Genomic DNA, 18,874 nt, shown 5'->3' with positions numbered 1-18,874 from the left:
GTTCCATTCCCCCTGTTTATTGTATCAAATCATCTTAGAATTCACTGCTCTTCCTGTTTATCAACCCTGGACTCAGAGCTGATTGTGCTCTACATTCTAGGGAGGTCTTCTTCCTCCTTGCTCTTCTCCCAATAGGTAATGTCAAGGAAATGTATTTCATTTTTCTCCTCTGCACTTTCAAATGGACACACAGAATACAGGAGAAAAGCACAAGTTTGCAAACCATAGTTAAGAGTTTAGATTTAAAAATCTGTGCATATCTAACTTGTTTGCTTAAACCATCTGCTAAACCCTGACAGGTCACAGTTATTTAAGTATGTACTTTCAGAGAGTCAACCAAGGTCCAAACAGGTCAACAGATTCGTCTTAAAAGAGAGAGTCGATGGACAAGACTAGGATGAATACTTAACTTCTAATCTTAACTTCTAACGACCGAAACACTAAAGTTGACCAATAAACAATTCTATATTCGTTAGTAGACATGGCTGAGAATGCTGTCACATGAAAAATTAACTAAAAATATGACAATATAACAAAAGTTTCTCCATTCCTAACTCCTGTGAGAAGTAAAAATGCTGAGACAACTAGATGAAGTACTTATGTTTATGAAGCTCTTCACAAATGAATTCTCTCAGCAGTAAGGGTGGTCATTCAATCTCTAGATGCTGTCATTTCAACTAAGGATAAAGTTCAAAGTTGTTGTTTTGTTAACAAACAGAGGGAAGATAATGGTTAACTGCCTTAGCTAAAACCTCATCTTGGTTAAAATACATAGAATAAGTGTCAACACCATGGAGTCGGTTTATCAAAAGGTAGAGAATTTAAATACTCATAATGGAGTGACCAAAGAAAGAATCCCTTTCTGTCAAGCATAATCGTATATACCATACACAAAAATTTGAAGACTTTTTATCTAGTTTATTAGAGACTTCAAATCTTCAGAGACTTCTTTGATTTTCCCTTGTGTTTGATATACAATCAGTTGCTTTAAAATAAATTCTCTTTGACTTACACTTTTTTCTCTAATCTCACTAATAAGGCCTTACCTCACAGGCCTAGATTACAAAATGTTCCTATCTAGTCTCCTGGTATGGTTATACATGCCATTCCAATCCCTCAAGCCCTTAGTCTGTCTACTTATGTCTTATTTTTCACTTTTCCTCTGTATGAACCATGTACCTCAGTTAAGTCGAGTTTCTCTATAATTTCTTTTTACATGATGAAATATCCCCTAGTTGTTCCATCTCCATCCAAATCCTTCTAACACTCAGACTCCAACTCAAGTCCTATGTCTCCTGTGAGATTTCTCCAAACCAAATTTTATCAGTTCTGTACCCTTAGCTTTAGTCGACATGTGATCCAAGCACTATTATTTATTTTTTACTTCTCTGCTATTCTTCTTCATATGTCCAACCACAAGGTAGGCCTTTTGAAGACAGGATCCAAATCCTTTCCTCCCTTGGCAATCCTCATACGCCTACCATAGAATATGCATTTTGTTAATACTCTTTACTTGAGAGGAAAAAACACTTATTACATCCTACTCTATATTATCCAGATGTATGTTTCCTGCATTATATTTCATATATTATTTAAAAATGAAATTGGGACTTGATCCCAGAAATGACTAAATTTATGCCATGGTTTTTAGTGAACAAGCCCATTTATCTGAAAAGCCTGATCTACCTAAAGGAAAAATAGCTTACATTTATCTCACAAAGTTCCTTATGTGGGCCCAGTCACACCTCTGACCTTATGGGGGAGTGGGGGGAGAATGCTCTCACTTTAATTTTAAAAAGGTCTTGACTTCTCAACTCACCTATTACATGGACAGACACAAAGGCCACAGCACTTGTTGAGTTCTGTTAAAGTCTTCTCTGCCTCTCTCATGTCTTTATTTATTTGGTCCATGCCTTCTTCTATGCGGTTTAGTTGTTCTAAGAACAAGTCGGGGAAATTATGTTTTGTATTACAGTCACAGTGCCAACCAGAAAACACTATTACTATGGAATAACAAACTTCAACTTTGAATCCACCAATAATCCATCATTCCAGTGACTCTATCAGTACCAGAAGGTACTACATACTGTCCAACAGAAAACAATCTTCCACAAATTGATCTTGAGGAACCTGGCCTCTTAGTGTGGGAAGATTTATTCTAAAGAACTTTGTGTAAGAGGAGCATGTGAGGGTTTGTTTAGAGATCATTCCTGAAACCAAATAAAGTGTATTTTGACCAGATCAGATCCCCAGTGTTTTATCTCTGGATAAGTTCAAAACTTGAGGGCCATCGTGAATCTAATAAAAGCAAGGCCAGATTGATCAGCGGCAAATCAAATAGAATGTTTCCAAGCTCACCTGAATCTAAACCTGTTTAAGGATTTGATTTCTGAAAATGATGCAAGAATGTCATAACATCTATCGTACGTATGACAAAAGCACACAATAAGTCCTACTACCTGACAAGTACTTGATATACAATTAATTGGGCATTGTCGCCCCCACCTCAAATAGGCAATGAATACAACATAATTCAAATCAGAAAAAAGTAAATGCATCACTCTTATCTTACACAAAGAAGGCACAACCCAAGGCTTAATTTTCGACACGGCTGATTTGAAATGGCTTTCTGGCATCGTAAGTCAAATCAAGAGTTTCTACCAATGACTGCAACTCACCCCCTTGTTCATCCAGCATAGTGATAGTCTTGATTCCTGCATCCTGAGACTAAAAGAAGGGAAAAAAGCTGATAGCACTACAAAACAAAAGCGACAGAAACAAAGCCTACGAGGTCTAATAGAAAGAGGGAATCATTTAGAAACGTAAGTTCTCAGCGAATTAGAGCTACAGAGAAAATTGATATCCCAAACCAAGATACTTTAACTAATAACTGCCCCCAATATAATTAAGTCACTAATTCATGGTGAATTGATCTTCCTCATCACATTCTATTACTGTCAATGGGAAAAACAAAAAAGGTCCATTAGTGTATGGTTTGACAAATTCAGCAACTGCTGTTTCAAATAATAAAGCTTACTGATACCATATCCTTCTGACTCTTAACACAAATTCCAGCTTATGCTATATCAAGATCCCTTATACAGTTTCTGTACTTTAATGATTAAAGTTTCTTTCTTACCTCAATGGCTAAACCCAGCATTCTCCTTGTACTTTCCAGAGACTAGAAAAAAATACAGAATTTTAGTATTCTAAAATATATAGCCAAAAAAAATCTGATCACATATTCATGATGCTACTCTGTTTTTAGATATTGCCAGCCCACCCATCCCTCCCTTTAAAACAAAACCAAACAAAGCAAAAAAAAGAAAGTTGAGCACTGTAATTTTAGTTATTTTCTTCCTACCAGGTGCTCCTTAAGAGAAAATTTTGAGGGTAAAGTTAATGGCATTTATAAAAGTCAATGTAGGAAGAAATCAAGGTATATAAAACAGATATCAGAAAATTATGTTAAAATTATTATCTGTTAAATATTTTCAATTCCTCAAATCTAGAGTATCTTTGTTGTAATTGTTAAACAATGACTGTCTAAAAAAAATAATACAAATTACTTTCACTTATTTAGCTTTTGGTGAGCTGAAAAACGAAGGGGCCAGCAATGGCATTCTGAGGCAAATGCCCTCTTGGACATAAAGTGACTGGGAAGAGGTCAAAATGGAGTCCTAAGGATGCACTCTCATCCCTCAACTGAAAGAGGATTACTTATTCCAAGTAAAATGTTTACCTCATCAGTAACCTGGTGGGCTCTCAGCTGAATTTCTTCTGATGACAGATTATCCATGATGAATTAAAAGTTTTGATAAGCACAGAAACTGAAAGGTGGATATTCTGTAAGAGTAAGGATACAAAAAAGTTTGAGCAAAGAGTATGGATTTATGGAATGCAGATACTTATCTGGAAAACATGATAAAATAACCTACCTGTTTCTTAGTCTAGCTATCTATCACAGATGAAGAAATTATGGCTGAGAAGTGATAAATAGACTGTTAAATGCTAATTAGTACCAGAGGTGAACCTGAAACTCAGGTGTCAGGACCTCCAGTGAAGTGCTGTTTCAAAGAGGAAAGTGGTCTCTCTACTTTGAGGAGCACATACTAGAAGACAAGCTTTAAAAGATTATTCAAATGATTCTTGGTTTTACAATGTTCTTCATATACTATGTGAATATGGAAAAGCAATAAGGTGGAAAAGTCGAAGTTACGTAATATTCCATTAATAAAGTAACAAAATTCAAAGTCATGTGCCTGGTGAACACAGTAAACATTCTAGACCTGTGCCAGTTGTCCAGGCTACTTATTAGAGAAAATATGATCTTTTCATTCTTAACAAGAAAATGGAAATGCTGACATAAAACTCAAAACAGATTTTTCACAGTGGATTCTTCCTTTCCAAATATTATAGTGTTTGTTGTTTAGTGAAGTCCCTAAGAAACACAAGAATTATTTCTCCTATACATAGTAACTTAGTAACTCATAAACATTCATTCTAAACACAAAACATTTACTAGGTTATATTTAGTGCTACTGTTGTGCATCCCTCTTTGAAAAGTCATATGAAGTAATAAGTAATGTGTGACACCTCTAGGTTGCTTTTTTTTCATTACATTTGTTAGCTTGTGTTGTTTTTATCTTTTATTACATTTTTTAAAACAAATTTTACCAAAGCTCTATGTCAATGACACAGATACTAAGTTCTGAATTTATCCTCCGGAAATGAGGGTAATGATTGTCATGGGTTTGAGGGGGATGGGTAGTGTTACTGGCATCAGTAGGCAGAGGCCAGGGATGCTGCTAACTATCCCATAGAGGATATAGATGCTGCTAAATGTCCCATAAGGGTCAGCCCTTCACAACAAATGATTATCTGGCCCCAAATGTCAAAGTGCACAAGATAAGGGACCCTGCCTCAACAGGACCTCACTGACCAGTAGGGAACCAAGTTAACCAGGAATATACTAGACTAAATTCTTGGAAGGCAGAGATTTTGTTATATGTATATATTTTTTTATCTCTAACACCTAACATATTGGTTTTGACAGTTGGTACTCCAGCAAATGTGTACTGAATGAACACATAAGCAGTAAAGCAAGGTGTATTCTCAAAATATTTCAGTGGATTTTAGAAACAAAGCTACATGTACCAGTGCCACTAAGCCTGAAATTATCCATTTGAAACATAAAGCAAAAATTGCCATTACAAGTGTATGATCTGGAATGGCTTGCTAGTCACACACAAATCTTTTTAGTCACATCCATAGCCAACCATCACTTTTAGTAAAATCAGCATTCATAAAACAAAAAGCAACAATATTATATTCTCAGTACAGAAATGCACTGCATTTGGGGTCCTGTTTATTTACTAACTACTATCATGGCTGTTTTAGGTTTAATTAAGATTTTGAACCTTGATTAAAGCCATTAATGCTTGTGAAAAAATAATTACTATTATTAGTAATAAACAGTATTACTGCAAAAGTTACAGATTTAATTTCACATCTTGCTTGCTACTGTAGAACTCTGGCTCTGACAACAGGTTCATATATACTAAGATATACAATCAAGATCAAGGTCTTTCTTGAATTAAGAACTGATCATTCATAGGAAGAAGCATAAATGGTACTACATGCTTTATTACTTTAACTGTTTGAGCCATTAACTTTATCATAGATATTTTTTTTAATTTTTTATGTCTTTTATTTTTTGAGAGAGAGAGGCAGAGAGCGAGCAAAGGAGGGGCAGAGAGAGAGACAGACACAGAATCTGAAGCAGGCTCAGGCTGAGCTGTCAGCACAAAGCCCGACACAAGGTTTGAACCCACAGCTGGTGAGATCATGACCTGAGCCGAAGTTGGATGCTTAACCGCCTGGGTCACCCAGGCTCCCCTATCGTATTTTCATGCTACAGTTTCTCTTCTGTCAATCATTCATAGTTACAATTATGAAAAGAAAAGTTGTTTTTGTAATTTGTCACCTTCAAATTTTTGTACACCTTCCATTCCTATAATACCCCATCTGCCTGCCCAGGTAACTTGATGCTTCTCCACTACTTTAAGAGTCCCAACAAGATACCTTTCAAAGCCTGCTCTTCCTAGGCAGAATGCTCCAAAGTTGTGTATACCTCCTTAATGCCCAATAGAGCAAAAAGTGGTAAGAAAAGTAATATGTGTTAATCAAGCAGTGCCTGGAAGTGACATCCTTAAGTTTCCCAGTATAGTGTCCCATGGGTAGGAAGATATTTGGGGCATATGATGCCCAGATCTCTCAAATTGTGTAATTTCATAATTCTACTCCTGGACCTGATTCCTGCCAAGTACAAGTCAGTATTTGCTATCTTCTTATTCTAGTGAAAATTAGCAAAACTCCACGTAGGTTCAAGGAGAGGCCTGAATGTAAAACTGACCTCTGTCAAACTAGAAGATTCCAAGAGTCCTGCCTTCTAATTATGTGTGTGTGTGTGTGTGTGTGTGTGTGTGTGTGCGCACACACACACAGGCAGATACAGCTAGGAGGTGGAAATGAACTCAAAAGTGCTGCCTAGTACTTCTTTTTTTCCTTCCCTGAGCAGATGGCACACAAGACAAGAAACAAAGTTATGTAAAGTTCTCACATGTTTGACAAGCTGACATCAGAACACAGCTGCCTAAGACCTCTACTCTGGATTCTTGAGGGTGCTGAACACATGGTTACAGTAAAGGGAGTAAGAGAGACAAAGCAGAATTGTAAGGGAAGGACAAAGCAACAATACTTTGCAGGCTCTTATTAACTTTCACTAAACTGCTCAGAAGTGTCCGGCAGGGTACAACGTAGAATTAGCTATATAGCTTTATCCACATTTATTATCATCTCCAAAAGTTTTTCCTTACAGAGTCAGGAAAAGACTACTCAGAACGTGGCAGTAAAGAGAATTAGAGGGGCGCTTAGGTGGTTTAGTCAGTTAAGTCACCAACTCTTGATTTCGGCTCAAGTCATGACCTCATAGTTCATGAAACCCATCTTGGGTTTTGTGCTGATAGTGCAAAGCCTGCTTAGGATTCTCTCTCCGTCTCTCTGCCATTTCCCGGCCTTCTCTCTCAAAATAAATAAATTAATTAGAAAAAAAATTAGAGCGGCGCCTGGATGGCTCATTTAGGTAAGCATCCTATTTGGGTCATGACTTGTGGTTTGTGAGTTGGAGCCCCACATTGGGCTCTGTGCTGAGAGCTGGAGCCTGGAGCCTGCTTCGGATTCTGTATTTCCCTCACTCTCTGCCCCTCCCCTGCTTGCACACTCTTCTCTCAAGTATAACATAAAACATTAAAAAAATCTTTTAATAAAAAAACTTAGTCTTCTTATATATAACCTAACAGATTAAATATGTCATTTTTTCAATGTTCCAGGTATTTAATATACTATGCTAACTGTGAGTGTAGTATATGCTCCTTAGAAAGATAAATGCAACAGTTTCCCTAGTGCTTTTACACTCTATCTCCCTTCTCATGGTTAATTTGGGCTTACTAGAAGACTTCTAGTTTACCTTAATTTCCATTTATAAACTTTGGAGGGAGTGGGGGAAGAATTAATGTCTACTGAGGACCTTATTATGTACCATATACCCTAAGTACTTACATACATCACTATCTTTATTCTACCATTTTATAGATGAACAACATAGGGTTGCAGTAATTTGCACAAGGTGACTAAGGCAGTAAAGAGATGATTTATTCTTGAGAGAGATTGAGAGAGAGAGAGAGAGAGAGAGAGAGAGAGCGAGCGAGCAAGGCTGGGATTAGGGCAGGGGTGAAAGGGACAGAGGGAGAGAGAATCTCAAGTAGGCTCCACACTCAATGAGGAGCCAAATGCAAGGCTCAATCTCACAACCCTGGGATCATGACCTGGGTCAGAATCAAGAGTCTGATGCTCAACTGAGTGAGCCACCAGGGTGCCCCATTTTGTTTTTGTTTTCCTTTTTAAGCAGACTTAATAATTAAGTCTGGATACTCTGAAACCAAAAGTAACTCATGGTCTGGTAACTAGTCTTACTGTTGGATGCATCTTCCCTGAACAAATATCAGATAATATGAGAGCTGCTGAATATCAGAAAATAGACTAAGTGCCCTAACGGCTGCTCATTTCAAAATTTAATATAAATATATACTATACATTATAACATACATATAATAAAACTGTAAAAACTCTTCAACAGACTCAAAGACAGTTAAACTATAAGAACTGGCGTGCCTGGCTGGCTCAGTCAATAAAGCATGCAAATCTTGATCTTGAGATTGTAAATGTGAGTCCCACATTGGGTGTAGAGATTACTTAAAAATAAAATCTTAGGGGCGCCTGGGTGGCTCAGTTGGTTAAGTGTCCGACTTCGGCTCAGGTCATGATCTCATGGTTCATGTGTTTGAGCCTCGCGCAGGCTTTGTGCTGACAGCTAGCTCAGAGCCTGGGGCCTGTCTTCGGATTCTGTGTCTTCCTCTCTGTCTGACCCTCCCCTGCTCACACTGTCTCTCTCTCTCTCAAAAATAAAAATAAAACACTAAAAAAAAAATTAAAAAATAAAATCTTAAAAAAATTAAGAAAGAACTAGAAAGACAAAAGTTATCATGGTTTCAGTTGTTTTAAAATAATTAAGAATCTCAGGGGCGCCTGGGTGGCTCAGTTGGTTAAGCGTCCAGCTTCGGCTCGGGTCATGATCTCACGGTTCGTGGGTTCGAGCCCCACATCAGGCTCTGTGCTGACCGTTAGCTCAGAGCCTGGAGCCTGCTTCAGATTCTGCATCTCCCTTTCTCTCTGACCCTCCCTTACTCCCACTGTCTCTCTCTGTCTCTCAGAAATAAAAACATAAAAAAAATTAAAATAATTAAGAATCTGAAATTATATTAATTTAGAAGATGAAAATACTATTGGGAATAAGGAACATAAAGAAAAGTCTTAAAACGGAATCAACAGGAGATCCATGTCTTCACTGATAAAAAGAGATAATTAGGAAGTAATGGAAGTACAGCACATGATTACTATTATTTTTAAAGATTTTATTTTTGAGTAATCTTTGCACCCAACCTGGGGCTCAAACTCACAACCCTGAGATCAAGAGTTGCATGCTCTTCCAACTGAACCAGCCAGGCACCCGACACACAACACTTTAAATCACCACCAATTTCAGTGTCATGCTGAGACTAACAGAGTAGTGATTTTATATAATAATTCATTTTATACTGGGGAGTAAAGATTTTCCATTAAAATATTCTACCAAGTTAACTTCATGACTTATTTTTCTTAAAGTTAATCACAATATAAGGTGCTTTACATATAGGTTTATTATTGTATGATAAAATTTGTGGTTCTTTTTGGTATATTTTAACTTTCATGGTAATCAATATATTTACATCAAGTGGAAATTTCTGTTCAAAGCAGGCTAGCATAGGAACTCTAGCATTCAAACTCTGCCCCAAGGGGTACCTGGGTAGCTCAGTCGGTTAAATGTCTGGCTTCAGCTCAGGTCATGATCTCACAGTCTGTGGGTTCAAGCCCCGCGTTAGGCTCTGTGCTGACAGCGAGCTGAAAGCCTGGAGCCTGCTTCAGATTCTGTGTCTCCCCCTCTCTCTGACCCTCCCCTACTCATGCTGTTTCTTTCTGTCTCTCAAAAATAAGTAAAAAAACAAAAAAAAGGAAAACAAAAAATGTCAAACTCTGGCCCAAAAATGTCTTTGTTGTATACCCTCGGGCAAGTTAGCTAAGCCTACTAAGACTCAGTTTTTGCATTTCTAAAATAGAGATAACAGGCTCTTTTGGTGAGGATTAAAAAAAGGTGACCCATAAAAGGGCTTATTATCGGGGTCTGATACATTGCTGGTATTCAAGTGTTAGCCATTATTTTAATATTAGGGAAGCAGAAAGAAATAGGCCAAAAAAAAAAAAAAAAGCAGAACAATGTTAATAAAAGTAACATTAATGTAAATGCAATTGAAAATAGCAACTAAATATTAATTGGTCCATCTTTAAGGCTAAATTTGAATATTAAAGTTGATAATATTGTACGAGCTATGTATCTGAACTATTTTCAGGGCAGTCATGAGTCTGCACATGTCAAGACAGATATTAAACTAAACCAAGTTTCCGGATGATAGGTACTTATCTAGACAAATACATATATAGCTTTGCATGTCTGAAAAATTAAAGACTGTCCTAAAATGGTTTTTTTCAGGCTAAGACTGAGCAAACACAAAACCACACAAAATGTGAAGGTTAGTATATAAAGGAAACAAAGTAAGACTTAAAAAAAGTCAAATACTTGCTATAACTACTGAGGGGAAAAATATGGATATAAATAAGTGTTGAAGAAAATCATCAAACTATATACAACCAACAACTGTAGTGGTAGAATTAAGAGTAATTTTTCTTCTTTTCCCAATTTACAAAATAGTTTGCATTGTAGTCATACGACTTTTAAATTTCATTCATTTATTTTCATTATAAATATGATACCTTATGACAACCAAGAAAACAGATTTATACGATTATAGAAAAGACATGGAATTAATTTTAGACCACATTTCATAAGCACAATGATCAATTCTTAGCCTCTCTTGAGAGAAATCTCCTGTTGTTACATATTCACAGTAAATATATTTGTGGAAACATTTCCATCCATTCATAGATGATCACCACTCCAAACCACAAAGGTATAGAAATGATACAGAACAAATGCGCTAAACATTCTGCTAGCAGATGTTTAGAGGAAAGGCCCTTGATAAAGTTTGGCTGCGAACCATATTTCATTCACATTAGGTAGAAGAAATGGGTTCTAAGAAGCTCTGGTTAAGTTTAGTACTTTCATGGCAAAATACTAAGAGGTGGATAACAGAGTTCACAAAGAGGCAGAGAACTTTGCTGGAACAGAGTTTACAACATCATCCTGGAATACAGCCAATTTCTTGTCATGGCCCCCCACCTCCAGTGTATTCTCTTTCTCTAACCTTCCTACCAATAATCAGCGTTCTTGGGGAGTCAAAGAAAACGTATGAAATTAGAAGCCATTTAAAAGGTAATCTGTAGGATGTGCTTTAAAATAATTCAGAGGTAGGGAAATGGCTGGGAGTACAGAGGAAACAAGATTGGTCATGACTGCTGAAGCTGGGTGAATAATACATGAAGGATCATTATGCTACTTTATCAACTTTTTATTATGAATTATTATGAAAGTATTCAATATATATATAAAAGAATTTTTTAATGGCAGCTAACTTTTGGGGCACCTCGGTGGCTCAGTCAGTTAGGCATCCAACTTCGGCTCAGGTCATGATCTCATGGTTCATAGGTTCAAGCTCCGTGTAAGGCTCTGTGCTGTGAGCTCAGAGGCTGGAGCCTGTCTTCAGATTCTGTGTCTCCCTCTCTTTCTGACCCTCCCCTGCTCATGCTGTTTTTCTCTCTGTCTCTCAAAAATAAAAACATAAAAAAAAATTTTTTTAAATGGCAGCTAACTTTTAATAATCTTCACTCACCATTTTGTAAGTCTAGATAGTGAGTAGGAGATTGAGACGAATCAGAGTAAAAACTACAAGTTAATACTTATAAACCATTATACATGCAAGGCACTATTCTAAGAAATAAAAATACATGTACTCTGTGTGTGTGTGTACCTATATATACACACACATTCATTCACTTAATCCTTAAAACACTCTCTTAATCCATCCAGGCTGCTATAAAACAACAACAACAACATAGACTTGGTGGTTTATTAACAACAGAAATTTATTTCTCACAGTTCTGGAGCCTGACTAAGTTCACCGTGCCAGCACTGGTCATGTTCTCATGAGGTCCCTCTTTCTGGTGCAAAGCTAATGCCTCCCATGGTGGAAGGGGCTAGGAAGCTCTCTGGCATTAATTCCATTCATGAGGGATCCACCTTCACCACTTAAGCATCTCACCAAGGACCAATCTAATAATGCCACCAAACCAGGAATTAAGATTTCAACCTATGAATTTTGGTAGGAAGACAATCATTCAGTCCATAGCAAACACTATTTTATTCCACATTTTACAGATGCAGGAACTTAAGGAACAGTAAGGTTAAGTAACTTGTACAAGGTCACATAGAGCCAGGTTCAAATCTAGGTAGACTAATCCAGAGTAGGTGCTTTCAATTACTACTATATATATTTAAAAAAGAGGAGATAGAGAGATACATTGTCAACTCATTCAAATGTGTAGTAGCTTTACCCAAAGAAATGTATACATATGAAGTTCCTGCTTTCCCCTTTTCAAGTAGCAAGTGTAACTCCAAGCTTACTTAGAACAGTGGTTCCCATTCTTGGCTAATCACCTAGAGGCCCAAGCTGCACCCCAGACTAGTTAAATCAGAATCTCTCTGGGGTGGGGGCGGGGGTGGGGTGAGAGCCTGTAGATTTTAAACCTTACCAGGTGACTCCAATGTGCAGTCAAGGCTGAAAACCACTATTTTATTTATTTTATTTTTTAAAGTTTATTTATTTAGAGAGGGACAGCACAAGGCAGTGAGGGGCAGAGAGAGAGAGAGAGAGAGAGAGAGAGAGAGAGAGAGAGAGAGAGAGAGAGGGAAAGAGAGAAGAGAGAGAAGAGAGAGAATCCCAAGCAGGTTCTGCATCATCAGCACTGAGCCCAACGTGGGGCTCAAACTCACAAAACCACAAAATCATCACCTGAGCTGAAAATGAGTCAAGAGTCAGATGTTTAACCTAATGAGCCACCCAGGCGCCTCTGAAAACCACTGTTTTAGATCAAAGTTGATACTTTTAAAAATGTAAAGCCAGGTGTTACCAATGTCCTACCCATTAAAATTCTGGTACCTAATGGAGTGGGGAAAAAAGTATCATTTAACAAAGTATGACAAGAACAAGTCAGGCTTCAGTAAGTTAAGCACTGAATTATATATGACCCAGCAAATCTATTTCTAGGTACATTAGAGAGAAATGAAAATGCACATCCACATAAAAACTTGTACATAAATGCTTAAAGCAGCATTATTGCTGACAGCCAAAAGAAGAAAAAACCCAAATGTCTATATAATGGAATATCATGCAGCCATAAAAAGGAATGCTACATGGTACAACATGTATGAATCTTGGAAGCATTTATTTAATTGAATAAAACCAGATACAAAAGACCCATACAGTATGATGTCGCTTATGTAAAATGTACAGAATAGACAAATCCATAGAGACAAGTAGATTAGTAATTGCCAGAGGATGAGCATAAAAAGGGAAAAGACTGACTACTGATAGGTACAGGGTTTGTTTTGGGGGTGACAGAAATGTTTTGGAATTAGTGGTGATAGCTGCACAATGTTATGAATATAATAAGACCACTAAATTGAATACTTTATTATTTAAAAAAATTTTTTAATGTTTATTTTTGAGAGAGAGTAAGAGCAGGAGAAGGGCAGAGGCAGAGAGAGAGAGAGGCAGAGAGAGAGAGAGGCAGAGAGAGAGAGAGAGACAGAGACACAGAATCCAAAGCAGGATCCAGGCTCTGAGGTGACAGCACAGAGCTGATGTGGAGCTCAAACCCATGAACCATGTGATCATGACCTGAGCCAAAGTCGGATGCTTATCCAACGGAGCCACCCAGGCGCCCCTAACTTGTATACTTCAAATAGTGAACTTTAACATTATGTGAATTATACCTCAAGCTCTAAAAAATTGAAAACAAAAATAACTTCAGGATGGAGAAAGAATATTTAAAAGCAGTCAAGTAAAAGTAAACAGTATGAGTGAGAATCAGAAGGAAATCATTAATTTTGGAGCTCTTCTTTTGCCAAACAAATTTCTGCCATAGCATAAAATATGGAGATTCACTTAAACTTGCATTTTATATTCAATGGATCCCCTCCTTTCTTCTCCAAAAAGAGAAATGGTAGCTGGAAAAGAAGACAGAACAACCACGTTAACAGATAAAAGCAATTTCTGGGTGGGGTGCCTGGCTGGCTCAGTCGGAGGAACATGCAATTCTTGATCTTGGGGTTGTGAGCTTGAGCTCCCAATGGGGTATAGAGATTTTCTTTCTCTCAAGGACAGGAAAGAAAATTTTAATTGGCACTTCTGGCTGTTATTAATAACTAGCATAAGAGAAAGTGAAACCTAAAGAAGGCAACATCAAAATCATGATTTACATGTTAGTGTATCTGAAAATGCTGAACTGTCATTATACAGGTTAGGCACTATTATTTTCTATCAAAAATCTTAATGCTACATTAAAAAATAAGTATAGTTCAAAAAACTAAAGGCCAGAAATGGAAACGTCCACCCTAGCTTAATTGAGATGGAATGAAAATATTTAAAAAGCTTTACAGAGGATTTTTATTTACCTGACACAATATGTTTTCTAAATTTTCTTTAAAGAATCTTTATTTATTTATTTGTTTGTTTATTTAGAAAAAGACAGAGACAGTGTGAGTTGGGGGGGTGGGGACAAAGAGAGAGGGAGAGAGACAATCCCAGGGAGGCTCCGACACTGTCAGCACAGAGCCCAATCTGGGGCTCAAACTCACGAACCATGAGACCATGACCTGAGCTGAAACCAAGAGTCAGATGCTTAAGGGACTGGGCCACCTACGCGCCCCTCTTCTCAATTTTCTTTAAAAGGATTTTTTATTTTATTTGTAAGTTTTTACTTTAATTCATTTAACAGTGTTATAGTAGTTTAAGGTATACAATATAGTGATTCATTAATTCCATATATCACCTGGCACACATCATGACAAATACACTCCTTAATCCCCATTACCTATTTAACCCAATCTGTCACTCCCTTCCCAGAAAGTTATAAACATATACTGGTTTTGCAGATAGGTTTCACAATACTCCATTACTCTTTAACTTCATTAACAGCAGGTCTATGAAATGACTATAAATCACTGATAGTAAAAAACTCTAAAAGATAAAAAAATGTTGCAAGTTCCAAATGACACAAGAAACAGTGATATAGGTTTTTTTGTTTTGTTTTGTTTTGTTTTTTAGCATTCAGGATGTCTGTGGGTATTTCAATTCCCACTCCTATAAAATTAAAGTTTTCTTGACCGCTGTTTAGGAAAATAAAATGATGATTTTTAAAAACTAAAACTCTCAAAAGACAATGCAATATATGGGGTGCCTGGGTGGCTCAGTCAGTAAAAGTGAAGCTTGTGACTTCGGCTCAGGTCATGATCTCATGGTTTAGGAGTTTGAGCCCCGCAATTGGGCTCTGTGCTGACAGCTCAGAACCTGAAGCCTCCTTCAGATTCTGTGTCTCTCCCTCTCTCTGCCCCTCCCATGCTCATGCTCTGTCTCTCTCTCTCTCTCAATAATAAATAAAAACATTTTTTAAAAAATTTAAAAATACTGCAGAACATACAAGAAAATTCTAAATTATTCCTGTTCTTTGGCTTTGTTCTACTTCTAGCAATGTAGAAGAAAATCATAGGTACAAAGATACTTTAGCCCCAGTATTATTTATTTATTTATGGAGGGGGTGGAGAGACCAAGCAGGGGAGGACAGAGGGAAAGAGAGAATCCCAACCAGGCTCCGTGCCACCAACACAAAGCCCTAGGTGGGGCTTGATCTCAGGAACCATGAGATTATGACCTGAGCCGAAATCAAGAGTTGGATGCTTAACATACTGAGCCACCAGGCATCCCAGTTCCAGTATTACTTACAGTGTTAAAAAAAAAAAAAAGGAAACCATTTAAGTAACCAATAACAGGGATTTGAATAATTATGGTATAAATACATGATGGAATATTCAGCCATTTAAAACTACTTTTGAAGATTTAGATTCTTCCATATTTAATTTTACCCAAATCTATATATGTACATGGTTTAAGAAGTCAAACAGTTCCACAACAGTAATAAATAGCAATTCCCCTGCCCTCCTCACGCCCCAAACCAATTCCTGCTCCTAAGACCCAAAGGCAAAATTTTCAACAGTATTAGTTGTTCCAGTTTTTAATCCCAAATTCCTAAATCATATGCTTCATATGCTTCAATTCTGGATATCATCCATGATTTTTCTACAATGAAGATATTTAGCTCTGATACCTCCTCATCTCCTAGTTGTATATCTGTCCTTATAAACTAGCTGGCTAATTAAATTCTTGGCTGGAAATGAGAAATCCTGAAGCAGCAAAGTAATCTGTTTAACTTTGGCTATTTCAGTCAAATGTAAATGACCTAAAGATCTTTCCTTCAAGGGTGCTTGGATGGCTCAGTTGGTTGTCCATCCTACTTTAGCTCAGGTCATGATCTCACAGTTTGTGAGTTCAAGCCCCACATTGGGCTTGCTGCTGTTCGCACAGAGCCTGTTTCAGATCCTCTGTTCTCCCCCACCCACTTTGTCTCTCTCAAAAATGAATAAATATTTAAAGAAAAAAAACTTAAAAAAAAATCTTTCCTTCAAAGAATACATTTATTAATCACAAGGAACAAGGGTTCCATGGAACATGACTTGGAAACTACTAACCCACAAAAGTTTCTGCTTAATTAATCTGCTACATGGGAACAAAATTTCTGTTCAATTCTTATCTCAGAGAATAAACCTCAGAGATCATCTAGTCTAACTTATTTGTGCTAAGAGAATAAAATGCAATACTTCTGGCTCTTTGGCTCTCTCCATAATGCGTAATCCTTCCTAGGGGAGGGGAGTGGCGTTCTTGGAACAGACCTGATGATAACTGAAAGGAGTTGTTTGAGGAAGCCTGTGGTCTTAGGAAGGCCTGCCAGACCAGGACCCAACTGAGGAGGAAAACAAGGCCAAGTTTGTCAGAAGAGAATGTGGTGACATCTAGTTATGGTGATTGCCCCAAAAGAGCTGAAAATTCTTTTATGCTGTTGGATGGAGAGTCAGCAGCCTACCTAATCTGGAGGCTTGGCAGAAAGAAATACCAGTCATGGAATACATCCCTCTTTATTCATTCCACAAGCATTTTTCAAGTATTTGCTATCAAGTAAGGGGACATTTTTTTTTTAATGTTTATTTTTAAGAGAGTGTTAGATCGGGGTAGGGGCAGGGAGAGACACAGAAACTAAAGTAGGCTCTAGACAGGGGACTCAAACAAACTGCAAGATCATGACCTGAGCCAAAGTTGGATGCTTAATGAACTGAGCCACCCAGTGCCCCTATTTTTAACATGAAACATTTAGAAGGAAGTAAAGAAGGATGCTCACATACGAAAGAATACAGGTGTACAGTTTTCAAAATACTCAAAATACTCTAGGTTACCCCAAAAAGTCTCCATGCTCTGATTAGGAAATTTAATTTCTGAAGACAATTAGATGAGAGCTTTATTTATGTTAAGGTTAGCTTCCTCCTTTTACTTCCTCTCTCAAGGTTCTTTTCTACTTCCTTCTATGAGAACAACTTTAACCATTCTTGCACAGAGCCCGAAATGGGGCTCGAACCCATGAACCGTGAGATCATGCCCTGAGCCGAAGTCGGATGCTCAACCGACTGAGCCGCCCAGGTGCCCCAACTTTAACCATTCTTATGAAGCTCAAGACCTATACAAAGAAGAAGTACACCACTAAATCATATCTATTAAACATCTTGGTTTCAAAGAGCACTGAAGCACATGATTCAAGACAGAAACCATACTGCTGAGTGAGAAAATACCACTAAAAATCAGGAACCAAAAGATCAAAATTACACTTCAGCTTTACAGAAGTAGTTTATAACTTAATTGCTGACGTCCAACACCTAGTTGTCAAGTCCTTCTCAATCCAGGAACTTCCCCAATTCTATTCTAAGTGACCAGACCATAATCCTAGATTGGTGGATATATATGAAATACAATCAATTATATCAACACTGTTGAAAAGAAAAACAATGGAAAAGGAAAAGGGATGCTTTATGAAAGTTAAAAGGCTCAAGAAGGCAACATTCATTCTCCAGGTTGGAAAGATCTACAATCCGGCAGACTTAAGTATGATATCTGCTAAGGAGACACCAAGTATAAAGTAGGGCCAAAGCTTCACCTTGCCTGAATAAAGTATTTACCCTAATTACCCAGGTATTTTGGCTCCAATTCCAAGTTCACCTAGAAGCTTTCTGGTTAGCTTCTCAAATATTCTGACAGTAGGAATCAGATGCCAGAGACAGAGAACATTAGCACTCAGGTCCCTGGAAAAGAGTATCTCCGCTCCCCACCCCCCCACAGTAGGTTAAAAGAGTGGCATTCTTGTTTATACAATGTAGTGGTTAAATGCCCAATACTTGGAGGCATGTTTTTAAATCCTGACTATTGTTTAATTTACTTCTTTGTACTTCAGTTTTCATTAAATGAGGATATAATGTTTATTTTACCATTAAAAGGATTGAGTTAACGCATACAAAGCATTTAAACCTTGGCTGGCATGGTTTATAGTGCTCAATAATGCTACATAATTTTTCATAATAATTATTAAACATCTCTCATGATTTTGATTTGCAAATCAAAATCCAAACATGAACAACCCTAAAAAAACTGTGATTTTTATACTATCAAAGAAGCGTTGCAATGTAAGACCTCAGTAGTCATGCAGTAATATACTGTATGTATGTGTGTACAGCATGGGCAGGGTGGGGAGACACAGGAGACAGGTTGTGAAGGGCTTTGTACACTCTACAAAGAAGTCGGGAATTTTATTTTATAAGCCTCAAGCGGCCATCTAAAGGTAGCCTCAATTACCAAAGCATTGTTCAAATAAATTTAAATGCAAGTTACAGATCTGACAAAAATCAACATGATGAGGGGATTCTAGAAAAATACACTCATTAGTGATATATTTTAGTAGCAATACAAACTAAACTGAAATCAAAACCAACAGTGACTTTAAATGACGGCAAAAGGAACCCCACCTCCACCCACAGTCTTGCAAAAGGAAC

At 37.4% G+C, this 18,874-nt stretch overlaps 1 protein-coding gene across 2 annotated transcripts in view; it reads right to left on the bottom strand.

Annotated features, from left to right (window-relative positions):
- SNAP23 (synaptosome associated protein 23) overlaps positions 1-18,874 on the bottom strand; it is a 35,711-nt gene that overhangs the window by 13,499 nt on the left and 3,338 nt on the right. Inside the window, exons 2-6 of one of the 2 annotated variants that reach the window (XM_029952051.1) lie at positions 13,846-13,897; positions 3,743-3,846; positions 3,140-3,181; positions 2,679-2,727; positions 1,820-1,937 (exon numbers count right to left, since the gene is read on the bottom strand). In XM_029952051.1, the coding sequence (XP_029807911.1) occupies positions 1,820-1,937; positions 2,679-2,727; positions 3,140-3,181; positions 3,743-3,799 (266 nt within the window). In that variant the 5' untranslated portion in view covers positions 3,800-3,846; positions 13,846-13,897. The remainder of the gene's footprint in view (positions 1-1,819; positions 1,938-2,678; positions 2,728-3,139; positions 3,182-3,742; positions 3,847-13,845; positions 13,898-18,874) is intronic. The other variant, XM_029952050.1, reaches the window with a different exon arrangement.

The sequence above is a fragment of the Suricata suricatta genome, chromosome 9 (genome assembly GCF_006229205.1).
Source record: "Suricata suricatta isolate VVHF042 chromosome 9, meerkat_22Aug2017_6uvM2_HiC, whole genome shotgun sequence".
Lineage (NCBI taxonomy): Eukaryota > Metazoa > Chordata > Mammalia > Carnivora > Herpestidae > Suricata > Suricata suricatta.
The sequence above is the reverse complement of the archived record's forward strand: the minus strand, read 5'-3'. Positions and strand labels throughout refer to the sequence as shown.